Source organism: Falco naumanni, chromosome 5 (assembly GCF_017639655.2).
Source record: "Falco naumanni isolate bFalNau1 chromosome 5, bFalNau1.pat, whole genome shotgun sequence".
Lineage (NCBI taxonomy): Eukaryota > Metazoa > Chordata > Aves > Falconiformes > Falconidae > Falco > Falco naumanni.
In genome coordinates this window covers 51,098,675-51,125,368 of record NC_054058.1, presented here as the reverse complement: position 1 = coordinate 51,125,368, position 26,694 = coordinate 51,098,675, and the positions used below count along the sequence as shown (strand labels likewise).

Here is a 26,694-nt window from a genome sequence, read left to right as displayed (position 1 = left end):
CAAACACTTCAGGAGAACACTATGGATGTATTCTGGCTCCAGGGAATAGTAACAAGCAGACATGATCAATTAAGAAGCCTTCACGTAACACCTGGAGATACTTGGAACTGAAGAATGGCTGCAGCAGATTTTATTCTGATTTAGCTTTACAGCAGTTTTTTTTCTGCACAAGACCAGGTCCAGAGCTGTACATTCCATATAATGACATTAGCATATTACCAGAAACGCAAGCAACATAAAATGACTATTGTTCCCAAAACTCAGAGTTTTAATAGCAGAAATAATCATCTGCAATGATAATGCAAAGTTTTTATTTATGTTAATGGATTTTAACAATTTATGCTCAATAAAACTAGAAGCTGTTTAGGTGGATACCTTTTTCTAAATTAAACCATTAGTTTGAAAAGGCAATACAGAATGAGTTAATAGCCAGAGATCTAATGATATAAATGGAAGTGTTAGAAATCACATGCTTTCTACAAATATATATCTCTTTCTATATATATATATATCCCTGAATGCAGTCTGATCATTTCTCAATGTTTCCTTTTTTTTTTTTTTTCTGACAATCATGGAATTCAAAATTTAGCTGTAAGCCAGACTATTTTCCTACCTCTAAGCTGTCAAGAAAAAGTTCATGAGGTGCAAAAAAAAACGTTTATATGAAAATAACCTCTGTCATTTCAAATAGTAGCATTTTCATACCTACTCTAAATCCAAAGTATCTGGAATCTTACTATTCACCTTCATTCCATTTATAGTCTGCTTTGATCTGTCAATGTCTCTATTTTAGAAAGCTTTCCATGTTGCTTTTTAAAAAAGTGTATTTAAATTTTTAGTTATTAATATATATACTTTTTTTTTTTTAAAAGAGCTTAATTAGTTGACTAAGGAAAATGCAGAACTGGTCTTAACAGAATTATTATTCTGGCCCCTTCAACATAATAAGCCATCTGTATTTATAATCCATATGGAATCTTCTCCTAAAGCGTAAAATACTCAAAGTAGCTAAGCTTTCCTATGAACACTGTGAGATAATTTTGCCTGAGAATCCTTGAAACCAAAAACCAACCTAGAATATCTTGCAGCCTTTGACTAAAACTAATCCTGAGAAGACTTTTTGAAAAAGTCACATTCACAAATGCTACCAGTCCATTGACAATAATGTAAACTCTCAAGTTAAAATGCCAAATAAAGTTTTAAATCTTTCCCTAAAAGGCAACGTAAGTGCCATTTATATCTATTAAATGTTTGTATCTTCAACAGAAAAAGGTCTAGTATACCTGATCAAGATAGCAATTTGCAGAAAAAACATTCCACCCTGATACCAACATATGCCTTTGCAGCAGACATACTTGGCACTTGTAAATGAAAAGAATTAAATAGATTCTAATATGGAAATGCATTTTAAAAAGCTGTGGAGATGTACCAGCACTGCAATTTGTTAATACAAAAGAAATTTTCTCATTTTAAGGGCCCAGTGAATATGTGAAAAGGCTGCTCAGTTAACAAAAACAGCACAATGGTGACAGGCTAACAGCACACCTTACATGCAGACCAGAAAGTTCTGGAAAGCAGAAAAGCTGATAATGTCACACTAAATACTAATAAAGTATTTGCTACTGGTATTTACTCCATTACAAAAACATTTATATATCAGAAGAAACACACATCAAGTTTTTATCTCTTGTAGATGGTGTTGGACCTGCAAGAGAACAGACAGAAATATAAATAAGTGATACTGTAACCACACACACTACACAGACTCAAATTAAGTTTTTTATCTGAAAGACTACATACGTACCATCTTAATGTCTGGCCTTCTGTTTTTTTTCTCATTCAGACATTGATTAGCAATCGAATACATTTTATGAACCGAAGGTGCATCCCAGTCACTCATCTTTTCATCAACATAATCCTCAATAGTTGCTTCCTCATCCTCAATTTCATCTTTGATACTTAACTATAAGACAGTTTGAACCGATGAGCAGATAAAATTTTAAGCATCTGAACATTACATATTCCACACTAACACTTTGAACACTTGCTTTTGAGTGTTCATTTCTTTTCTCAACCACTTTTCTAGACAATATAATGGCTCAGCAGCATAATTATTTATCAATATCTGCAAAAACAGCCTATAACACTATAAATGAACTATACATTTTTATTACGCATTATTTCTAATTGAGTTATCACAAAATTGTAAAGCAATTTTCTTTAAGCCGCATCATGCAGCTTTAACTTTCTTGCAGTTCAAGGCTCAGTTTCCTAGTATTGTCTCTTTTTTAAAAGAAGTACAATCAACATAAATTATCTATGTTTACTTAATAACCCACAAATAACCCACAGCCTCTTTCTGTAAACTAATGCTTTCTGTCACCAGTCCCAGTGGCTTTCCATATTCTAGGGGAAACTTCTACACTGAAATTAATTTTTACATCTGTTTTAGTCCAAAGCTCTCCAGCTCAAACACACTTGAAATGTGTTATCTGTAATCACAAATCCTGAGGAATCTCTCAGACAAGTCAGTATGGTAAATGAAGTAAAAAATAAAAGTCAGTAAGTAGACAGGTCTTCTGCCTTCCTCTACAGGTCAGTCTGAAATTGCTGACTCACATTCAACTACCCCAAAATTTTCAAAGCTAAGGATGCCACATTATCTTGTACTGACCATTCTCTTTATGCTTCCAAAAGCACCTTACAAAGATAAACTGTACCAGTCAAATCATACTTTATATTCCTTTTTAGATCCTGTCTCTGAAAAAGCTTTCTTATAAAAAACCCCAAACATCAAGACTCAATTTGACAGGAACTCAGCTCTCCAAGGTCTTTACAGAGCTCAACAGAATAAGTATTATGCCACCCCAGAAGATACAGCTTAGAGGGAAAAAAATTCTATTAATAGTACACAGGTATTCCTAAAGCTGTGAAAGAAAGTGATCTGCTGTTAAACAGTATGGAACAAAACCAATCCAAACCTCAATGCTATTTCATACTTAGTAAATAAATGTTTATGTAAAACATATTCTAGAAAAACCTTGGATTAAATAGTTCAGAAATTAATGTTAAGCTAAATTAAAAGTTAAATTAAGAATAGCCTTGTAAGATTTGTAATTCAAAAGAATGACCTCTGAGACATTTGTTTCCTAATTAGTAGACAGAATTACTAATTGAATAGTAATAAAGAAAACAAAATTCAACCCGCTCCTCCCTCACCCTACAAAACAGACCATACATTCCAAACTTCCCCAAGGTTAAAAACACAAGGTATTTGCAAATTATTCGTAAAGTTGAAGATGATGAAAACTGATACGGGAATAGTAAAAAGTACAAAGAACCATAAAGAAACAACTTGAGATGAGTAGTTTAAAATGTTCTGCTGAATGAGGAACTCTCATGGTATCTGGGTATAACAAGAGTATGTTAATAAAGCATAATAGTATTATAATAAGAACCAGTACCAAACCAAAGAGAATTACAGTATGGGATCGGAAGGAGATGACCTTGGGAACTGAACAATCTTTAGTCAAGAGAATCGTTTCAGTCTCATGTCTAAGTCAATGTCTGACAAAAAGCTGTCTCTGTAACTACACATTTTGATGACTAATTTGATTGTCTCAGAATCTGTTAACTGACTATGATTTCATATAAAGTGATCCTGGAGCAAGGGGAGGGGAGGAGAAAGCAAAAAGAACATACCAGTAACTGTGGTTCCCGGTTTTCTTCTACTGGAGGAAGACCTGTTATTATTTCTAGTAAGACCTAGAAGAAAAATAAATTGGATGAGAAAATGAAGCACAGAGTAATCCTCTGCATATATACCATTTGGAAAAATGAATGTGACCCCCTGTCTTTCAAACCAATGCTCACAGGATCTGTATTTGTCCAAAGATAGCTCTCAGTACAATTGATTGTTGTTGCTGTCATTCCTGCCTTTATTTTCATTAACTGTTATTAGCAGTGTGGCCTATGAATTTCAGCGCAATTTTTTCTCACTCTACACTGTGTTGCTTCAAAGAAGGCTGGAAGATTTCCAAAGTGCTCAGACACAGTGCCTGGCCTACTTCCCCGTGAAACTAAATGCCATGAAGAAAGTGGTCAATGACAATTAGAATCTTGGATCTATTCAGAATGGATGTTATTCTCCCAAATACTGAGATCATGTCTTTTTTGCTCAGCTTTAAGGCAAATTGCACATGGACAGCATACTTTTGGTGCTGACATAGAGTAAAACACACTTAATTTTGGAACATTTTCTTTAATTTTGGAACATTTTCTTTAAGTTTTTTTCCCAGCCCGACTTACTATGCAAGAAGAAATGATGTTCCACAATACTTCAAATTACATTCAGCTAGAACTTGGAATGTTATTTTACTATTTTAAACCAATCAAAGTTTAGAAACACTATATTAAGAGCACATCTATTGGGAAAAATAAAAATGATAGATCAGAGTAGATTATTTAATTTCAGATACTCTTTATTTCATATACTTTTATCATTTACAAAAATATTTATATACTGCTTCCCATGTTCTACTTACTACTCCAAAACTGAAGATATCAGATTTAGGTGTTATCTCTCCTCGCAGAGCTTCAGGCGCCATATAGGCTGCTGTTCCAACAATTCTTTCAGTCATGATTGTTCGTGTGAATGTTACAGATGCTCTTGCAAGTCCAAAGTCAGAAATTTTTGGCATATATGTATCAGTTAATAAGATATTTGCACTGGAGGACAGGAAAGGGGGAAAAGAAAAAAAAATTGCTCGAAATAAATCTAGAACTGGCTGGCCAGATCCATCCATGTTTTCCTTGAGCATGCATGCATGCATTAAAAAAAACTTTTTTAAAAAAAAGGGAAAAAAAACCCAAGAGAAAAAAACAAACACCCCCCCACAAATCCTACAAATACAGATATTTCTTATAAGAGACCGATTATGTTATACCCATGTTTTGGATCTGAATACTCTTTCTCTGAAAAGAATAATAAAGAATACTTAGCTCTGATCAACTGGTACTGGATCACAGTACAATTCTTAACTGTCTAAATCTCTACTCAGAACTAACAAAAGCAGGTTTTTATATCTATTATCTAATACTATGTCAATCACTACAAATTCCCATGCCAAATGAATACTAATACTCTTATTCTCCTGGAAGAGAAACAGAAAACTTGTTAATGCTGGAATAATGTATGTGCTGTTTCCAACCGATCTCCAGCTTTTACTTCCCTTAAAAAAAAAACGCTGAAGAATGAGACTCATCTAAAAGACCTTAACACTTTCATAAAATACTCAGTGGGATGAATTAAAGCATAAATCTTTTAGTGTTTTTTTTAAACTTGTAGCACTTGGAGCCATTTTAAAAAGCATTTGATTTAACATTTGTGTAATCCTCCTTTTCTGACCCCCTTAAGGGAACTGTAAGAAAACCACATAGCCAGATACAACATGCAACACCAGAAACTTGTATTTCTAACTTCCCCTTCTTGTTCACCAGACTTTATCAACAAAATTAACACGTTACAACAGATCACTTTGTGCTAGAACTGGTGCAAATACTGTTAAATATAAGACCACTGCAAAAGGCCAAACACTAGTCAAGGCATCATCTGCCAACTGGTTTCGTATTTAAAGCTCAACTCTAAAAGAAGGAAGAACACGATCATGATCACAACTTCATAAATCTAAGCTGCTTATCAATATGAGTCAAGCCCAAAGAGTGGTCACTTTTCTGATACAACACAAAAAGCAGAACAGAAGCAAGTTTTACTGCAACTATCAAGCTCCAAGACCCAAGTAAACTATTTCCTGGGCATAACCAAGCCAAAAAACTATGGACAACTCAAATACCCATTCAGTCATGTCCCCTCTACTCTATAGAGAAGCTGTTCTAGTACCTATGTGGTTATGAAGACTGAAGTTAATCTTAGATATTTCTTCATTGAAGTTTTAGCTAGCAGTGGCAGCACTATTAATAACACCAACCAAATTTATTGAAATAGGCACACTGCAAGTGCAAGAAGTTGCAAAATGGAATCCAAACAAAAGCAAAAACAAAACCAAACCAAACCTAATCCTGTAATATGATCACAGCAGTTAGAAGGGCAGAGTAGCATGAGGTGAAAAAATGCATCTCTTCCAGTCAACTTGTCCAGAGGCTTAAGCAGGAAAGAAAGAAGAAACATAAATTGTCACAGCAGCAAGTACATTCTATGAGTAAGCTGAAGCAAAAACTTGTTCTTTGCAAGCTGGAAGGTCACAAAACCAAAGTGGCCTACATCTAGCAGAACTGCCAGAAGCCAGAAAGCTATTGAAACATTTATCCATGACACCCAATCAGTCAGTTGCTCCTTCTTAACTCATAGAAAGAGTAAGGCATCCGGGGCTTTTCTTCAAAGACTTGGACTGCTTTGTATTAAAAAAAAAAAACCCAACAATGTAACAAACTGTAGCAAGGAAGGAGAAATAAATGAATAAATAAAAAACCCAAAAACAAACCCAGAAAACAAGGACCAAACCCTGTAACAAAACCCTCACTTCTTTCGAGCTCTGATAGCCCTAAAAAACATTCTGGTATAACAAACAAGTAAACACAGATTATGCTTTAAGAACCATGAACTTCATAAACCTGACTGAAGTAATTTTACTGTCTTCATAATAAATAGCATAATAAAAATCAAATTAAACACTGAGGAAATGTTCCAGGAAAAAAAAAATAAAACCCCAAACCAAAAAAAGGTGGGTTTTCAGCTGAAAAACTCCCCATGTAAGAAGTTACATTCTCTAACAGCAGCTTTTTCATTAGCAGCAGCTATGAAAGAACAGAACTTCTGGGTGTTCTCACAGCACTCAACTAACTACCTGATAGTAACAGATTACGATACAAATTAAAATTTACATTAAATTTTACAAATTACATTTACAATAAAAATTAGAATTACAATACAAAATTTTGTGGATGGAAATCTTCACAGTGGAAAAGGACCAGGGGGTGTTGGTTAACAGCCGGCTGAACATGAGCCAGCAGGGTGCCCAGGTGGCCAAGAAGGCCAATAGCACCCTGGCTTGTGTCAGAAACAGTGTGGCCAGCAGGACAAGGGCAGTGATGGTCCCCCTTTACTCGGCACTGGTGAGGCTGCACCTTGAATATTGTGTTTAGTTTTGGGCCCCTCACTACAAGAAAGACATTGAGGTGCTGGAGCATGTCCAGAGACGGGCAACAAAGCTGGAGAAGGGTCTGGAGCACAAGTCTCATGAGGAGCAGCTGAGGGAACTGGGGTTGTTTAGCTTGGAGAAAAGGAGGCTCAGGGGAGATTTTATCATTCTCTATAGCTGCCTGAAAGGAAGCTGCAGTGAGGTGGGGGTCGGTCTCTTCTCCCAGATAACAAGCAATAGGACAAGAGGAAACGGCCTCAAGTTGCACCAGGGGAGGTTCAGACTGGACGTTAGGAGAAATGTCTTCACCAAAAGGGTTGTCAAGCATTGGCACAGGCTGCCCAGGGAAGCCATGAGAGTCACCATCCCTGGAGGTATTTAAAAGACGTGTAGGTGTGGTGCTTGGGGACATGGTTTAGTGGTGAACTTGACAGTGCTGGGTTAACAGCTGGACTTGATCTTAAAGGTCTTTTCCAACCTAAACAGTTCTATGATTTTAAGTCTGTACTGGTCATGTCCTTGTGGCACAGACAAGATTATGGTGATGGATGTCACTTGCAGAAAAGATCACCTCTTTGACTGAAGCAATGCTTCTTGCATTTGTTGTCTCTAAAACAAATTTAACAGGGGGAAGAAGAAAAAGAAAAAAGGGGGGGGGGGGAAAGAAAAAAGGAAACAGGGAAAATTAAGCCAGCGATACTCAGCAGCTTTTACCTTTTAATATCTCTGTGAATATGATTATTTTCATGCAAAAAGTTCAGGCCATTTGCTGTACCTTGAACAATTTTACATCTTGTATTCCAAGAAATTGGCGGAGTATTGTCCTTGAATAAGAAGGGAGAAAGGCAAGTATAAAAGTGAAAATCTTTTTTATATATATATACACTGACATAGAACAAAACAAAACATGCAAAAAAACCCCACAATCCAAAACCAACTCCTTGCTATATTTTGTGATTTTCAAGTAAATAATTTAAAAGACTAATAGTGTACACTTCCTAATTTACTTGGACAGAAACACATGCATGTGTCACATTCAGTTCCTCCCCATGCATTTTGCATTAGATAAATCTGCCCATTGCAAAAAGTAGTCTTGATAATATTTGACTATGACTTTACAAGGCCAGCTGCACTGCAAAGAACTATCTGTATCTACTGCATCTTCCACCTTGTACCGGCACATATACCAGAGCCTTTTAACCCAAAGCAAATAATTCAAAGCAATCAATATTTTTATTAACAATGAGAAGTTGATCTTCCAGTGGTTTTGGATTTATCATGTTTCAAGAGTTTAGCTCAATTCATGTTATTAACTAGACCTTAGAAGTCATTTCAAAACCTTACATTTCAAAACCACTTCTTAATCTTGTCAGTGGCCAAGGAAAGAGGATTGGAGTATCTCACCATTCTACCACCTCCCTTGCCTATTCCTCAAATCCAGACAAGAAGATGACACAAGCAAGACCTTCATGCCTCAAACACGTCCAGTGAAGTCACAAAATTAATTTATCAGCAAGAATGCACATTCCTCACCTGTTTGACTTTATTCTTTCTGATTTAAAGATTCTGATTTAGATTATGATTTATATCAGGGGTCCTCAAACTACGGCCCATGGGCCAGATACGGCCCCCCAGGGTCCTCAATCCGGCTCCCGGTATTTACAGACCCCCTCCCCACCTCCCCCACTGGGGGTTGGGGGGGGGTGGGGGGGTGGAAACCAAGATGACTGCCTGCCACTGCATCCACGTGCTGGCCCCCTGGTTAAAAAGTTTGAGGACTCCTGATTTATATCTTAAGTTTGTCTCTTCCTTGTAAAGGGCTTAGTTATTTCTACTTTAACTTTCAAATACCACCAATCTTTTAGGCTCACTTGATGGTAACAGCCAAAGTTACATGGATGAGCGTTTTCACATACATCCTTGACAAGCACTGCTCATTTTTACAGATTTGCTTAAGGCAGTGCAAGTTTAACGTATTCTCTCTTCTGCACTGATTCAGTTGTAAAAATATAATTAATTTGCACATGTGTAAGTGTGTGCAAGCAAATCAACAAAACCAACCTGAGGCAGCAGTGCTACCAAATTTATCTAGTCCTTTCCCCAACCACTGCTACTCATTCTTATCATAACACCACTTCTTTCCCATTGGGACAGAAGTATTTGTGCAGTCCTGCAGAGGAAATGTCTCCAGGTAACAATGAAAGATTTTTTTTACACCAAGCGTTTTTTCAGCCTGATCAGTTCCCTAACCCAGCTCTTTCTCCAGATGAGACAATGCTTGAGCAGTACAACAGGAAGATCAGGGCAGAAAAAGAGAAAAACAACAGTTCTTATTAGATCTGGAAGCATAGGGGGTTGAAGTAGTACCAGTTTAAAGTGTTCACCATATTACAACCTCAGAAGCTGTACTTCCTTAGTATAAAACAAATTTTTTAACTACTTCAACAAACTAACATGGACACTTATCTACTAAGTTAAGTTTATTGGTATCACTCTGTCCTTCAAACACAGAGCTGCCTCACCAAAACCAAAGCAACTTATTATTTACCAAAGGCCAAGGCTAGAAGATACGTCATTTGATTAAATGAGAAAAAAAGCATTACATTTACACAGAACACTAATTTAAAAAAAATTATTTCCCATTTATTTAGGCCCTTCAGAAAGAGATAGGCAGACTACAAAAATTGTGTTATAACCACTATCACAAGGTCAATGAATAAAGGGCAATTTCACAATGCAGAATCTCAAGAACTAGTAGACAACATGCCAATGTCAAAACAAAGAACAATATTACAGCACCCTCTGCTCTGCTCCATGTGGGCATAGCAAGTCCAAGCTCCTGTGCCACTTCAGGTACTGGTATGTGACATTGTATTGTAAGCCTGCTTTAATGTGTCTAAAACATTTGTATAAAATGTTATTGGAAGAATACATGTTATCATGTTTGTCTTCTAGAACAGAATTTAGTAGTAAAACATTGTTTGGCCATTATAGTTCAGCACTGTTTCAAAGACATTTCATAGGTATCTATGCTTTAGCAAAGTAAGACAATAGGAAGCTAGAAAAGTTTTTACTAACCAGACAAGCAAGTCTGTCGAGCAATGAACCGTTGGGCATGTATTCATACACCAGACATGGCTGAGCACCATCACTTGAGAAACCAAGTAATTCTACTAGATTTTCATGCTGACACCTATAGCAAAAAAAATTATATTTGTATATGCTCTGAAAGACTCCCAACATTTGAGGAAAATACAATGCAGAGGGAACTTGATCCCCAGTTACTTGTTCCCTACTGCACACAGTCAGGTTTCTGCAGTGGTGCTTTAAAACAAAATAGTCATATTGTATATGAAGCATTCTTACTGAATGTGAAAATCCTTGAGTTATGCTAGAAAGACAAAAAGAAGTGATCACACTAGCTAACATGTTATCTGCCAACTCAGATGCCCATGAAAGACTATAACAACATCGTATAACACTACTCACTTTGCCATCATTTTTATTTCTTGATCAAATTGCTGTTTCAAGTCCTGAACACTAACATCAACCATCTACAAAAGGAAGTATTTGACATTAATATTGCTGGCCATAATAAAATGCATAGATGTTCATTAAAAAACCCCAAACAACAGTATTGTAAGCCTTTCTTTAGATTAGTTATACATAACGACTACTTAACTTTTTATATTATCTATTTTTTTACTCAACTTTATTGTTTTTTACTAAACTTTATTGTTTTACTCAACAATACACAAAATAAAGTATCAGAAAATGATTCTTAATTCCTTAACACAATATTATTGGACAAATAGATACAGTTTCAGCAGAGTCACCAACTTATCTTACTTCACTACAGTTACCCACTAATGGGACTTACGCATTACAAAATTATTCACACAAACCATTGGTTACGAAGACTAAAATTCTGTGATAACACCTATTTAGCTTGTAAATCACTCATGTATTCCAAAAAGGAAATCTCTCTAGCATCCCTTCCGTTCTGCCACTTCCCATGTGCAGGGGAGGGAGGAGAACTGGGGGAACACTCTGCTTTTCCAGACAACCTGACTGAGCGACTCAAAGGAGAGCTACAGAAACGGCAAGACTTCATCTCTGGTGACTGTGCCAAATCACAGCACTCATGGGACTACAGGATAAGGTTCTCAGCCCAACTAATGTTTAACATTAGTTATGTGACACTTTTTGAAGTGTATTATTCTACACTTTCCACAGATAAACAAGTCTTTACCGTGAAGTACACAGTCATTAAAAAGAAAAATGCCTAGAACAACTCACAGCAACGAGCTTCTTGACAGCCACGTTTCTGCCATTGATAAAGCCTTTGAACACAACGCCAAAGCCACCTTCTCCCAGTTTATTGCCTCCAGCTGATTCTGGTCGCGCATCAAAATTATTTGTAACACTTTCCAAGTCACGAAACCAAAAATTATGGAAATCTGAAAGACATATTTGCCATTTAGCACAAAGCTACTTTTTCACTTAAGGAACAAGTGTATTGAAGTGACTTTCTGCTTCAGTTCTATTAAACAAAAAGCTTTCTACCACACAAATCCTGACATAGTAGAGCTCTACTTCCAGTTTTGTGTTGAAGATACCAGGAAAAAAATGAAATGCATCATTTTCTTCACAACTAGCACTGTAGCAGTTTTCTGATTCTATTTTTTTTTTATACTCATAATACAGGTAATAGAAATTAAATGTGCAGCAGATCACAGAAAAAGCCACACTGCATCAGATGTAAAAAAGTCTCTAGACCACGCCATGTTTCTGGCAGCAGCTCAAAAGTGAACCTTTAGGAAGGAACAGGCCAGCCATATACTTGCCTAGAATGCTTGCTTTAGTCATCTTTTCTCCAATATTCTTAATAATTTCTGAAATGTAAAATCCAGCTTTACAACACAAGATGCTAAACAGTACCAAAAAAGAGCAACAAAGTTATGTGTAGCACAAAATAAATTGCAATGTTATTAAGTCAAGTTTTCCATTACAGCAGCCACCTAACTGGCAAGGTGCATCTCATATCCAGACATCTTATTATCCAAGCCAAATTCAGCCCCACAGACCAAGATCAAAAGCAAGATGCCGCTGCCGATAGAGGCACAATGATAAGAATATAGTCATTACTCTAATGCATTGCTATGATTTATTTCATGTGGGGTGAAGGACAGACCAGACCAGCAAAAAGGATTGTACTTTAGCTACCAAACTAAGTGCCTACCTGTGTTATTGGACTGTAAGCTACTATTTTCTTCACTTAAGCAGAAAGGAACCGAATGCGGCTTCTCAGTACTCTGGGCCAAGTACTCTGGCTTTACAGATGCCACTTGTTTTTCCTGTATAGGCAGTTGTTTTTCATGTATAGACAAGGTTTCCTGTGAAGAAAGAGGTAATGTAACTTCTTGTGCCGTCCGTACAGCTTCTGAAAATGGAATTTAGAAAAACTACATTAGGAATCAGAAAACACAAGCAACGTTAATGCTAGCATCTACTAAGACTAAGGGACACAAAAGCATGAGAAGGTTATATTCTGCCACCATGTGTAAACTGCAGGACTCTCTGTTTCAACTTGAAACTCTTATTTAAACCATTATTACAAATAATGGAAAGTGGAAAATATATCCACTTTTGGTTATTTTGACCTAATGCTTTCTGATTTTCAAGTTGCTGTGAAGCTCTGTAGCATCTTAGAAAACTGAGAACACAGTACAACATGTACAACAATAACAGTTACCTGGAAGCAAAAGGCTTGCTGGTGCTAAGAATTGATTCCTAATCAGCAGATCCACAAGATCAGCAACTGTACAGTTTGTTGTTCCCCAGTCATAAAGCAATTCACATGTGGGGCTCTTTCCCATTTGTACAAATGCCTCAAATCTCCTTAAAAGACAAATTAAGAACATTTAAAAGAAAAAAAAAGGGGGGGGGGGGTTTGGTGTGTGTAAAGGGGGACACACACCTCAAGAGCTATAAAGAAGGGAAAAACATTAAATTAAAAAAAAAAATATTCTGAATGTACTCATCTGCACTGTACAATTACAAATCTTCTGAAAATGCAACTAAACAAAACTCTAAAGAAAATTCAGGTGAAAAATATGGTAAAAACTAAGGGAAAAATATGCATAGATGGCTTCAACATTTTGTCCAGGACCCATAATATAATGGCACATGGGACTAACAGAGAAGAAAATATCAGACAGACGCAGGGCAAGTCAGAGCCAGATCAAATGGAAAAAAATTCAAGTGTTTTCCATCCATTTGGCATTCACACTTCATTTTGAATGTTTTGAGATAGGCATTAAGCAGAAATTGAGATCCAGTATTCTTCCTGATGTATTGTTGTCACAGAAAGACAAAGATTTAAAGCTAAAATCACTAGAAAGACCGCAAACCCCAGATGATATGTAGGGTATTTAAAATCCCATAATCTTTGAAATAGCTTAGGGATTCAACAAGCCCTTGAAGCAACAAGGTGCTCATAAAATACCACTGATGTTACTTCTCAAACTTGTCAGTTTGAGGCCTCGGGCTCCAACATTTGTTGAGCATTTTCTTGGGAACAGCGAATGAGGAGTTACAGCGCAGTTCTCTTGTGCTGTTCTTGCGTGAACAGGCACAACGAAGTCAATGCTTACATGTGTCTAGAGTACACGAAGTTACACAGCCAATGCTGTATCACTAAAAATACCTGTGCCTGTAGCTGTAATTAATTCCAGTGTCCTTACTCTGTTTTCTTTGGCTACACCTTGTCTGAAAACTGAACTACTGGACAGTGAGGAGTAATCACTTTCAGTTCCCTACAGAAACAGTACGCAGGATGTAAGCACCTACTGGCACACAAACCGCAACATGTTACAGTAATGGGATGGACAAGGGTATTTACGTTAAACGACTATCAAACAAGGTTATGTCACATGACTTCCGTATAGGACCTTATATGCATTTGGTTGTATCTGCTTTCACCGGACGGGTCGGTGATGTCGACTGCTAATTTCTTCCATCCTTCTTGTGGATCGATGAAATCTGCCAGCCGCCTCATGAGCCCATAGCTAATGCAGCGGACGTACGTCGAAGTCGTTACGGGCTTGTTCATCTTCACTCCCTACGGCACACAAACGGCGCCCTTACCGACGGGGCTCGCCGGGGCCGCGGCAACCCACCACGGCTTCAGACCCGGCGCCGCTCCGCTCCCCACCCGACAGCGGCCGCCCCCGCCCCCCTCCTCACGGACCCGCCAGCCGCTTCCCGGCCGCCCAGCGAGGCCCGGCCGGAGCCGCCCCCCACCACGCAGCTCCCGCACACCGTCCCCGGCTGGCGAGCGCCGCCTCACCCGGCGGCGGGAATCGGTCACCTCACCCCCCCACACACACCTCACCGTCCACCCCTGTCGCTTCCGGCCGGCGGCGCCCACGCCCCACCCCGCGCCGCGCGCCTTACGCCACGTCTGCCGCCCCGCCTGCAGCCCCGCCCCTTTCAGAGGGGGCGACTCGAGCTCTGACGGCGCCGGCCCCACCGGGACGGGGCGGCTGCCGGGAGGGAGGCGGCGGAAGCGCTCTCCTCCCACGCGGCCTTCCCATAGGCCGCCCGAGAGATACCCCGCCCCCTCCGGCGCGCCCCACGGCTGGACGGGAAGTTGGCGGGGGGGGGCCGGCTGGCTCGGTTTACCCGCGTGGCCGCAGGAGTTGGTACCGTCCCGGGGCCCCTTCTCCCGTGCGGAGGGCGTGGGGAAGGGGGGTCGTGGCGCCCCCTGGCGGCGCATCGCGGGGACTGGGGGCGCGCGCGCGGGTCCCGCCCCGCGTGGCCGCGGCGTGGACCCAGCCCGTAACGGCCATCCGGGATGGGAGGGGTGCCGGCGGCCCGCCCTGCCTTGCCTCCCTGCCTTGCCCTGCCTTGCCTCCCTGGCTCATTGCCTGCCCCGACCCGCCTCCCTGCCCCTTGCCTCCCTCTCAGCAGCCTTTCCCGTAGTAGCTGATCGTTGTTTTGGTTCCTCCTCTGCAGGCGTAGCGGCCCCCGGCCGGGAGCAGGGCGCGCGGGGGGGCCATGCTCCCCTCCCTCAGTTACCTGACTGGTCACGCTGGCTTCTGCGGTACGATCAAAAACTCACCGAGTGACTTCATAGTGACAGAGATCGAGGCGTCCGAACCCTCCCCTAGGGACACCCAGGCTGAATGGCTTCAGAAAACCAGCGAAGCGCGGCTGGAGCGAAGCAGCCCGTGCCCGCCCCAGCCCAAGAGGCCGAGAGCGGGGCCTGCCGCGGGCGGGCCTGGCGGGGTGCCCGGGCCTGGCGGGGTGCCCGGGCCGGACGGGGTGCTCGGGCCTCCGGGGCCCGGCACAGGCCGGGCGGGGGGTGGCTGCGCTGCGTCCCCTGGCAAAAACCGGCAGACGGGCGAAGCTGAACCCGGAGCTGGCCTCCGGGGAGCCGGCGTATTGGATTCCTTACTAGGCAAACCCGGGAGTGAGCTGCTTCATAGATTTGCTTGTGATCTGAAGAATGCGTGGGACTTGGGAGATGATGCGGAGGCTGGCAGTAGGGAGCTCTCGCTGGGACCTGTGCTGGACAAGAAAACTCGAGCCGAGTTACACAGTGCTGTCAGGCAGGCATTCCCCTTTCTGGTCACTGTTACAAAAGAGAACGAAATGATTGTAAAAGGAAATGCTGATTACAGAGACCTTTGTCAGTTAGTGACTGAAAAGGAAACAAGTGATTTCTTTAAATTTTTAGATGCGAAGCTGGAAAATTCTACATTTTCTTTTGAGCCCGATGGAAACAAAGAGCACAGAAAAGTAGTTCACCACTTTATCAATAGAAAATTTGGAAGGCTTGTAGAAACAAAGTCTTTTACTGTGACAGATGTCGATGATAAGCCAAATATGTCAATAATGGTACGATTTCGAGAAAAAAGTTGGTCCGGAAAAAGGTCTGCTGGTGGTTTCCATGAAAAACAAGATCTTTATACAGGTAAATATTACGTATTTAGTGACAGTGTAAGGCATTATGGCATTCTTTAGTATGACTGAAGCTTGGGAATCATTTTTATATGATATATAGGCCTGGTTGATCCATTGTTTATGCTGAAATGAATCGTGTAAGTACATGCAGTGTACTTACATCATTGGAGAATGAAACAGATGAATCAAGTTACTGCAGTGATTTTGCATAAACTGTTCAGTGATAATGGTTACAATTTTTGGTCGTAGCACTGTGTTACTCACTGTGTGCTAGTTTTCCCTTGGAAGTAATTGGGGGATTTTAGAAGATGCCAAGATGTTGGACGAGTTAGTAAGGTCAGTTTTGATTTATGATCTCATTCTTTAAAGTAGGTTGCTTCTGATACAGAGAATGTTTCTAGCAATAAGTCAATATGTTTGTTGAATTGTGTTGCATTTTATCCGGTACTATAAAGGCATCAGAGGTTTCTGGTTGTTCTAAGACTTTTATGTGCTGTGCCTTTGTTTTTTTTCTTTCAATACTGACAAAGTCCCATTTCCTTTAGTTTTGTGGGGTGGGAGGACTGTTTCTTCGCTGTTTCCATCCTGTTCTAGTTTGAAGGGAAGAACCTTCCCATCTGTCATGGCAGAACATATGTATGATTTAGAAGTACAAATTGCTAATAATTCTGAGATGATTGTTTCAGCTTTCACCCTTCAGAAAGAAAATCTAGAAACACTAGAAGCAATTGGCTTGTTGGCTGCCGAACTTGGTGTTCTTCCTTCAGACTTCAGTTACACTGGCATCAAAGATAAGAAGGCTATTACTTACCAACCCATGGTTGTGAAGAAGGTGACTCCTGAAAGGTACATGAAATCTGGGTGCTTTCAGTTTAGCGCGTATTTTAATATGTTTATAAGTATCTACATGGTACAATCTTTGAAAATGTTCTTATTGATATATCTTCCCTTCTCCTGTATTAGGGCACAGTGGAATTGGCTTTAATATTTTGTGGCTTTAGGGAATATACAGCTTAGTGCTGAAGTCCATCAGTGTTGGAATTTAAAGAAAAGTCTTGCTTATCTCTGTATTTTTAATAATACAAAACCGCTGTATTGTCTGGCATGATATCCTTCCAGTTCATGCTCACAGATCCACTTGCCAATTTCTTAAATGCCATCCACTAGCTAAAACTGAGATGTATTTACTACATGATGCAACAGGTTTCCACATGTTATCGAAGTATTGTCTTGTGGTCCACAGACAACAACTTAAAAGCTTTACAGCTACAAAACTGAAGTAAATAATTACAAATATGCTTTAGACAGGTGCTGTCTTTGAGTGTTAAGTATCAACTTCTATTGTATTTTCCAGTTTAGAAACATGAGACTAAAGAAGATGTAACCAAACCTGAGGGCAGGAAATATATTCTGAGTAATGTGTCAATAATACAGGAGGTGCCTTTCCATTTTTCGTTTTTATTACTCTCTCTAGCCAATTCAGTGGGTGAAAAATATATCTATTAAGTTCTGCCATAGTAACAGTAAAAAAATAGCTGGAGTCAAAACCGTAACTTATTTCTTCCTCACCTTTAGCTTTCTAGCAGGTCTTGGCCTTAGCAACAAAGTACACTTTACAAATAAAGGAAAGAAGAATTTATGGTTTTAGGATTTTTACCAACATAAATATATGTCAATAGTGAAATTCCACTGCAAACTGGGCTGCAAGGCCAGTTGTTCAGGAGATAATTAGCAAAACTTTGCATTAATGTTTAAAAGATTAAGTAAAATAGTTAAATGCTCCCAATCCGCTAGCATAACAGGGAAAATAAATACATTTTATAAACAAATAGTTTATAAAGTTATTAAAATACTGGTTAAAATGTAAGCTCTCGTGCCGAAAGTTTCCTTTGATTTGAATATTACTTACACATAAGAACAAAAAGGTTGAGTGGATACTTTAAAGAGCAAATACTTGAACTGTCAGCTGTGTTTCCAATTACAAGCATGTGCAAGCATACCCAGAGAATCAGTGCACTGAGATTGTTTTTGTTAAGGCTGACCAAGAAAGAGCAATTGTGTTTTGAAGTCTACTAGAACACATTACTTTTTTTTTTTTTTTTTAATGAAAAGCAGATTTTTAGGACTGAAGAGTAAATTACTTGGTTTTCAATAAAAAAGGCAAAATTCAGTGCAGCTGCTTTGAGAAAGTTAATTAATTGCTTTGTTCCAGTATCTGTGAAGCTACAGAATATAACTGCAAATGAAGCAAACATGTAAGACATATTTCAGGACTCTTAACTAAATTTTCAGACTTCTATCTATGCATTTGATTTGGTTTTCTTATAATAATCTCTTTAAATCACCCTTTTTAAAAAAAAATGGGTTTAATTCTAGCAAAAGTGAAGACGACATTTATTAGAAGGTTGATAGCTCTAGTAAAGGATTGTTCATAATTTCTTCCAATTATTTATGCAGGTTGAAAGAAATCGGAAGTAAAATGGAAAAAAAGGGCATGAGAATACACAACATACATTCAGCATGCCAGCACCTTAGACTTGGTCAGCTGAAGGGCAATCACTTTGATATAGTTGTGAGAGATCTCAAACACCACAGTCATGACTCTTCTGCGGATTTGAAAGAGCGAATAGCTGAAGCAATGGAAAATGTTGAGGTAAAAAGGCCTTATGGTTGCCAATAATGAACAGAGTTTTAATTCTGTGCTATAACAAACCCTAAATTTAAAGAAAATACTTGTAATACTTGCACAATAATGGTAATGTTTCCCAGTTCTGATGCTTTTTGCTGGTTTACATCTTTTCTGCATTACTTAAGGAATCAAAGAGTAAAGCTGTCTTCCAAGGAGGGACCATAAGTGAATTCATTCTGTGTTCCAGAGTGGTGCAGCAAGACAGATGGGAAGTTTGGTAGCAAATGGGTATGGGCACATGAGCTGTTGCTGCACAGACCTAAGGCCAACCAAAGTGATGTGTTTCACTGTGGTGGTTGGCAGGGTGAAAGAATGTAGTTACACATGTCAACTGGTCGCCTTTTTTGGTCACGTGAGGATGTGCAGGGTTGGCTCAGGTGAAAGACTTTCATGGCATAAATACATGTGAAATGTTCGTAGCAGAGAAAGAAGATCCCCTGAAACTGAGTGGGTTTTGATTGCTGTTATCCTTAGTCCCTGAATAAAACCCCGTCATCAGACATTCTTAAACCACTGAGAAAGGTAAAAGCAAATAATGGAAAGAAAAAAAACCCCAAACCTTATGGTGTTTTGTACAGCAGTAATTTTCTTGCCCTGTCTTTCTGAGTAATAACCATAATACAAATTACTTTAAGAAGATTAGTCCAGGAATAAAGACTTGAATAAAAACTAACCAGTGTGCAAAATAAAAGTATATTACATGTATTTTGGAAATTAGTTTTATTATTGAAGCATTCAGATGATACTTTAATGCTTTTTTCTCTCTCTGTGCTCCATCTGACTTTTTTGTTATTTTGCCGTTCAGAAGATGAACTCAAATTCCTGTGATTATGTGTCTAGCTTTATTAGATACATCTTACTGGTCAGATGATGAATGACAAAACCAGCATGTGCGTTAACCCAAAATACAGATTTGTCATCTTCCATGAAAACAAAAATCACATATGGGACTTACGGATGTCCACAGGTTATATAACTTGAACTGAATAACCATTTCCAAAACAAATACCGTATGTTTTTTACTTGTCTGCTGCTCCGTATATACTTATTACTTCCTAGAAAAAGATGTTCTCATTGTATCACATGGGTGTGATTTTACTGCCTATATGTGACCTAGAATTCCTCAAGAGGCTTAAAATCCCAGTTAGCAAAAGTGCTCACTCTTGGTCTTTACTATCGTAATAATAGAAATGATCACATGTGAAAAAAGATTATTTTTTTTAAGAAAAATTGTCTGAGAGTGTTTACTGTTTATTACCTGTGCTATGGTGCATTTACTTCAGTAAAGATTTCAGATTTTGATGCATATAAAAAGCTTAATTACTGTGACTTGGCCTGTAGTTGCATTTATAATAACTATATAAAAATAATTTTGTTTCATTTACCTATATTTTTAATGACGGTAAAAACAATGATAGAACTTGGTTGTCTTTTTAGATATTTCCAATTTAGGTGCTAAAATATTGTAATGAATCATGAGTTACAGTTTTGTTACATACTACTTCTGATTAAAAAAAAATTGTATGCATTTTGAATGTAAATGTAGATGTATGTGTGTTGTATGCTTAGTCTTATTAAATGGGCCTGACACTTTCACGCTTTTAACATATTTATTCTTTATCATTCTAGACAAAAGGTTTTGTAAATTACTATGGACCTCAGCGATTTGGACAAGGACAGAATGTTCAGACAGATCAAATAGGATTGGCGTTACTGAATGAAAAAATGGTAGTTTCATTTTGTAATTTAAGTAGTTACTGTCAAGTTAATTTCACATCACTGTTGCTAGTGCTGGAGTTGATCTTCCCAATGAACAATACCATTTCTGAGATAAACCCATATGTGTGCTGTAAGTAATTGCCAGATCAGTTTTGACAACAACATAACTATGAAGGTCTTCATACAGGAACAAAATCTTTTTTAAATGGCAGATGCAGGTATAAATAGTTCAGGAAGTGATTTTTCTGTCTATGTTTGGTATGTGATTGTGACTGTCAACATGCCACTTGGCAGGAAAGTGGCTGCATTCTGTACAATGTTTGAACAATAAAATGAAGCAATCTATACAATGTTTATTCATGGTCCTGATTGCCCCCTAACCTATAGCCTCTTTATCCTGCTGGGGGTCTATATATTCTTAAGTGTCACAAGATACTATGTAGGATCATGTGAAAAGATTTGCTTTTTCAATAGTAATTTATCTGCTTTATAGAAGAGATTTCTGCTTTCCATTATTCCTTGGCTACTTTCCCAAACTCTTAGTTCTGAGTGATTGCTCCCATGTAAGCTAAGGAGAGCATGTTTCCTAAGCAATAATTCATAAGATAAGTCATATACTTTTCAATGTATATGGTATAGTACTTGGCACAGGTCTAAAACAGAACTGGACACTAGAAAGTCAAATGAATACTTAAGTATCCTTGTCTTCTAATATTTTGTTTATTCTGAGAAAAGTCAGAAGTCCAAATATAAGAAGAATCAAGATTTGAGGGCAGCCCATAGAAGTTACTCTTTGTGTATCTGACTTTTTGAATTCTGGTATGCTAGCAGTTGGTACCAGGTGCCAGTCCCTGAAGAGTAATGATTTAAATCTCTAGTCTTAACTCAGTTATTTTTTAATTTAAAACATGTAGCAGCTACTATGTATTTTTCAAATGTGCCAGTATATGCGTGCACAGTCCAATACAGGGGAGGGCAAGAACCAGATGTTGCAGTATAAGTGCTGGAGAGTTGTGTGGCTCCACTGGTTTTGCAAGTAGCAGAGGTTAGTGTAGCTTTCTCCCTGTCACAGTTTCATCTAACCTGATACGGATCGGAATAAAAAAAAAAAAGTTTTTTGTCCTTCTGTGTAAGACTGGAAAGTGTTCAGTTTAAATTTTGCATGAAACATGCAAGAGGGAAAGAAGGAACCTTTCTGTGCAGGATGGACTGATGGCATTGCAAAGTAGAGGAGTTCTAACTGGATGTTCGAGAAGACTGACTGATTTCTCCTAGAGCATTGAAAGCTTTCTTGTGTCTTCTGTGTGACTAATACCTTGCTTTAATCTGAGACGGTACTCAACCACATTGGTTTGCTCTTTGTGGCATCTACTGTGAAAGGGAGAACTTGAGTTTGACCTTAAAGAAGGGATAGATTTTTGAGAGCTTGCAGAATATGTTAACACAGAGTTGGATGTGTGATTGTTTGTTTATTTTACAAATAATTATATGTAAATGCAAACCCTATGAAGTTATTAATATTATACTTTAAAGGTGAAAGCTGTGAAGTTATTCTTCACACCTGAAGATACTGATGACCCTGTAAACAATGCAAAAAGATACTTTCTTCAAACTGGTATGTCCAGGTAAACTCTCTATGTATTTATTCAGGGTCCGTATTGTGAGGGAATAAGGTGTTGCTGCCCAGAGAGATACTTTTTATTTTGTTGCTGCTTTATACCACTTATAGCTTATTCCTTGGATCTCAGCAGAGTTGCACAGTTAAAAATGAGATGAGGATGAGGCTCTAAATTTGCAAAATAGTGGAAAACTAATGTACTTAAGCTGCAAGACAGTATAGAAACAACCACTTCGTGGCATATGCTGGAAAAGACCAAGACTAAGATAATTTTATCAAAACAATTTTAGCCTTCTTCCATCTGTCTGCTTTTGAAATGTAAAATTCTTTTCACTAATAAAGGAAGTATACAGGATTGAGGGTCCCAGCTCATACTCAACATTTAACACGTGTGGTCGTATAATTTTCGGAGATTTCTGTAACAATCTTAGCTCTTGTTTTTTGCACCTTTGGGCTTTGCTTTTACATCTCTTTAATTAGGTATCTCTTCCATGGCTCTCCTGTGCTCTACCTTCTTTGTGTCTTGAACTAAAATGAACAAAATATGTCAAAGGCAGAAGTGTGCTGAATAAAATGCTCTGCCATATCTATTGTTTTTATCATTCAACTTAACTTTCTCTCCAAAACTAAAAATTTGAAGTTGCTCTCAACTTCATATGTTTTTTCTTTTCAAATATTCCACATCTATTAGCCTTTCTATCACTGTAGATTGACAGGACAACTATGATGTATAGTTTCAAGAGGCACAGATATGTTTCATTTTATAAAAAATGTAAGATGAATCATTCTGTGGTGTATGTTGCTGTATGATGCATGGAAAGATATTGATGTGGACCCTGAAAACAACTGCTTGCCTTTTCCTGAAAGCAAAAGGTAAAAGGCTACTACAAAAGGCTTCATCACATAATCAATTGTAATGATAAAATATGTAAACCATAAAAAATTAAGTATACAACATTTGTATAATGTAGTACAAATCTGATTAAATGTATTTTCATCTTGTTTGAGGCTCAGACTTCCCAGTGGCCAATGCAATTTGCAGCTTTAAGATAAAGATGTGAGGTTTGCCCCCTATGAAATACATGTTCTCAAACGATGTGAAGTAGAGCTTTAATGTTCTTTTATACCTTGGTTTTTACTTTCAGACACCTAATCTAAAAAAAACATTGGAGTGACGAAGTAAGTCTCGATAAGAAATAAATAATGCAAACTATTCTGAATAACTGAGTGACAGCTAGTTTAGTTTATACTTCATGAAATAGAGTAGAATTCATGGGACTGTGTTGATATGCATGTAAGATGAAGTTTGTCTAACATGACACATTGAAGGAAAGGAAATAATAACCTAGAAGTCAGCATAAAGAAGTTAGACTGACACTATTTTTCTGTACCTGATGATTTAATCTTCTTAAGTGTATTTTTTCTTGACAGGTAATATTTGAAAAATCAGGGATTACTTACATAGTTATTTTTGTTTATATCAGAAGATGCAAAAGGCACACTCGTGATGCTGCCAGAATTTAAAGTGAGAGAGAAGATGTTGCTACGAGCTTTAAATCGCTATGGTGTAAATCATGAAGGTTGTACCAAAGGATGGCTCAATATTCCCCATTCCATGCGCATATTCTATGTCCATGCTTATTGCAGTAAAATTTGGAATGAAGCAGCATCATATAGACTGAAGATTTATGGTTCAAAAGTTGTTGAGGGTGATCTTGTCTTCTCAGAAGAAAAAGATGAAAGCATTTCCCTGAATGACAAGGTGAGTCTTCACAAAACATTTCTTATTAAAAAAAAAACACACCACCTTAATGCACTTAAATACATACTCAGAAGTATTCTAATACTTTCATTTTGGTTCATTCATTAAAATATTTAATATTGACAAAGGTGAAAAAAACAGTTTTGATTTACTGTAAATAAGCATATAAGCTAGATGTATATTAGCAGCTTTTATCTGTTCTGACCATTTTATTCAAGTGAGAAGAAGGAATAGAATGTCAGAATTTATATATGCAAGAATTTAGCCTGCATGGTATATAATACTCTTCTTAGGATCTGAGTGGGGAAAACCTTCACAGTGGATTCCAGGTGTGCTGGTATTATCAGTCAGGCCAGATCAGAGTTTTGCTCTCCAGGTCAGACCTTCCCATTATATATATTAATGAATGTAGGCCCATGGTGAGAGGTGGCCTCAGACTGAATTGGTAATCTTGTTGCAACTACACAGTCAAAGCATGTTTAGCACAATTTCACTTACTCAGACAATTAAAATAGATTGACAATGGGTCTAAACTGTTAGCAACTGATCAAAAAATGCAGCAGTATTCTTGGGAATGTAGTAAAGGGTAAGGGTGTGCTTCTGCTTGCCCACAGCACCACCTGGGTGCTCTATGTGGAGCCATGGGCGAGCCAATGAGCAAAAGCCAACAGTGGAGTGTCTGGTCGCAGGTCTTGGCATGCTGAAGTTCATTCTGAAGCCATCTCTTCTTTCAGGGTTAGCATACCTTTTTCTTATTGTGGAAGCAGTTGGGTCTCTTCTCCCAAGTAGCAAGTGATAGGACAAGAGGAAGTGGCCTTAAGTTGTGCCAGGGAGGTTTAGACTGGATATTAGGAAAAATTTCTTCACTGTAAAGGTTGACAAGCATTGGCAGAGGCTGCCCGGGAGTCACCATCCCTGGAGGTATTTAAAAGCTGTGTAGATGTGGTGCTTAGGGTCATGGTTTAGTGGTGGACTTGGCAGTGCTAGGTTAATGGTTGGACTCAATGATCTTAAGAGTCTTTTACAACTTAAACGATTCTATGATTCTGTCTTTCTCCTGATTGTCAGATAAAGCATAGCATTTTGTAGTGTTTTACTGAAGAATAAACAGGTGTGTGCATAGGCAGAGTGTATCTCATTTCTTTTGGGTGAACATCTTACAAATTTGAAAGATGTTCTTGAGTGCTTGAAAAATTACTGAATAACTTCCAGTCCCTGTAGAGTAGCTTCTGTTTCCATTGTGATTTTTCTTCAACAATATTTCTGAGAGTCAATGTTAATAAAATAAGTAGATCTAATGAAATGAAGAGCAGAGGTATCAACTTCAGTATTAGGTTATTGAGTTTAATACAGATATATTCTTAATATAAAACATTTTTCTTAGTATTTTTGCTTTTGCTGATGTTGCACAAGATTGCATTGGCACAGTTAACTTCAAACTCAAAGTTAACTTCAACACTTTAAAGAATGTGAGTTTGGAGTGATAGTTTGCTAATTAGTGGTAGCTAGCATCAGTAAATATTGCAGTGTCATTTACCAGTAAATAGATTACTTTATAGTAAGCACCTCTACTATTTTTCACACCTGAAATAGATAATTGTCCTTATAGCAGTCAAATAACCTTAGAATGAATCCTTTACCAGTTTGGAAGTGCAGTGCATAATTCCTAAAATAAAGTGTGTGCTTTATTTTTAAAAAAGTTATTTTTTCTTCTTAAATGTCTTGTTAGGTTCATGTAGTCACTGCTGCAGAAGAGTCAGCTAGCAAATACTCTATAAACCAAGTAAGTCTTTATGAAACATTCAGAGCTATTGATCTCTTTATTTGATTAAAATGTTTTGTTTAAAAAATAATGTCATCAAGCTGACTGGCACAGTCTTCTTCCTTACCAGAATGCACATTAAAGAAAACACATGTGAACTAACCTCCACTCTCACAACAAACAAGAGGAGAAAATATTTACTTTGTAATAGAAAACTAAGTACAGTGTCATTTGCAATATGGCAATATTTGTCTTTAAACTGAATGTAAACACTTTGAAAAATTTTTCAGTCTACTGGAAAAACATTCAAAAGCCGTTGACGTTCTAATTTCTGAAGGTTCAGAGTGCATAGCTGTGAAGTCTTACACAGGCAACTTAATGTCTTTTTTGCTGTATCTTTCCAACAAGCAAGGAAATTCATGTTAGTATATTTCTACTTTGTTTTAGGAATCCTGATACATTGATTATTTTTTCTGCCTTAATTACATCCAAGAAACCTGCCTTGCATGCTTTATTTCACAAGGGAAACTGCTGTTTTACTATTTGAGGCTCCAAACCACAAGATTTAGACACATTTAGAATTGTAATCATGTTTATTTAAAGGGGAATTTGTGGCCTTTATTTCAAATATGTTTGTTGTTTTGTTTTTTCTTTGAAGGTGGTTCTTCCAATGGTGGGACATAGTATCAAGTATCCCAGCAATAAAGTTGGGCAATGGTACCATGAAAGGCTTTCTAAGGATGAGCTGCAGATGTGCAAATTCAGAGTGGCTCCATTACAACTGAATATACCTGGATGCTACAGACCCATTTTGAAAACCGTTCAGAATCTGTCATATTTTCTGGAAGGTGGTGAAAAAGGAATCAAAATTGAAGGCAACCATCTGCATGAATCAAAAGCCTCTCTTCATATATCATTTGACCTTGATCCTTCATGTTATGCAACAGTCTGTCTGAGAGAAATAATGAAATGTAACTTTTAAGATTCCAGTTAATGAAAGATTGCAGGATTATTATA

General features: G+C 38.1%; 2 protein-coding genes and 1 long non-coding RNA gene across 10 annotated transcripts; 1 reads left to right on the top strand and 2 right to left on the bottom strand.

Annotated features, from left to right (window-relative positions):
- Positions 1-98: 98 nt before the first annotated feature.
- Positions 99-15,390, bottom strand: IRAK4 (interleukin 1 receptor associated kinase 4). Of its 7 annotated transcripts, none has more exons than XM_040594457.1 (12): positions 15,283-15,390; positions 14,111-14,280; positions 12,913-13,058; positions 12,400-12,600; positions 11,457-11,617; positions 10,647-10,711; positions 10,236-10,350; positions 7,872-7,981; positions 4,545-4,728; positions 3,703-3,765; positions 1,805-1,963; positions 99-1,705 (listed from the first exon to the last, which is right to left on the bottom strand). In XM_040594457.1, the coding sequence occupies exons 2-12, from the start codon at positions 14,269-14,271 to the stop codon at positions 1,673-1,675; spliced, it is 1,398 nt and encodes a 465-aa protein (XP_040450391.1). In that variant the 5' UTR covers positions 14,272-14,280; positions 15,283-15,390; the 3' UTR covers positions 99-1,672. The 7 variants fall into 7 exon arrangements, with proteins under 7 accessions (XP_040450391.1, XP_040450390.1, XP_040450388.1 ...); XM_040594456.1 differs by lacking the exon at positions 15,283-15,390 and adding an exon at positions 14,616-14,723; XM_040594454.1 differs by lacking the exon at positions 15,283-15,390 and adding an exon at positions 14,549-14,637.
- On the top strand, positions 14,795-26,694 carry PUS7L (pseudouridine synthase 7 like). 2 transcript variants are annotated; one of them, XM_040594451.1, is made up of 9 exons: positions 14,795-14,863; positions 15,177-16,137; positions 16,814-16,973; positions 18,585-18,780; positions 20,446-20,544; positions 22,069-22,150; positions 23,638-23,915; positions 25,645-25,698; positions 26,336-26,694. In XM_040594451.1, exons 2-9 carry the CDS (start codon positions 15,219-15,221, stop codon positions 26,657-26,659), a joined length of 2,112 nt encoding a protein of 703 aa, XP_040450385.1. In that variant the 5' UTR covers positions 14,795-14,863; positions 15,177-15,218; the 3' UTR covers positions 26,660-26,694. The 2 variants fall into 2 exon arrangements, with proteins under 2 accessions (XP_040450385.1, XP_040450386.1); XM_040594452.1 differs by lacking the exon at positions 14,795-14,863 and having other exon boundaries at positions 16,006-16,137; positions 16,828-16,973.
- On the bottom strand, positions 22,163-25,638 carry LOC121088424. The gene is made up of 3 exons (XR_005827948.1): positions 24,528-25,638; positions 23,386-23,387; positions 22,163-22,837 (listed from the first exon to the last, which is right to left on the bottom strand). It is a non-coding gene; the product is annotated as an uncharacterized LOC121088424 (long non-coding RNA).

Coding starts and splice junctions, on each gene's coding strand:
- PUS7L (XM_040594451.1), top strand. CDS start 15,219: ATGCTCCCCTCCCTCAGTTACCTGACTGGTCACGCTGGCTTCTGCGGT. Junction 16,974..18,584: donor AAGAAGGTGACTCCTGAAAG/GTACATGAAATC, acceptor TTATTTATGCAG/GTTGAAAGAAATCGGAAGTA. Junction 18,781..20,445: donor AAGCAATGGAAAATGTTGAG/GTAAAAAGGCCT, acceptor TTATCATTCTAG/ACAAAAGGTTTTGTAAATTA.
- IRAK4 (XM_040594457.1), bottom strand. CDS start 14,271: ATGAACAAGCCCGTAACGACTTCGACGTACGTCCGCTGCATTAGCTAT. Junction 12,601..12,912: donor AGCAAGCCTTTTGCTTCCAG/GTAACTGTTATT, acceptor TTCCATTTTCAG/AAGCTGTACGGACGGCACAA. Junction 1,706..1,804: donor GAAGGCCAGACATTAAGATG/GTACGTATGTAG, acceptor GTTCTCTTGCAG/GTCCAACACCATCTACAAGA.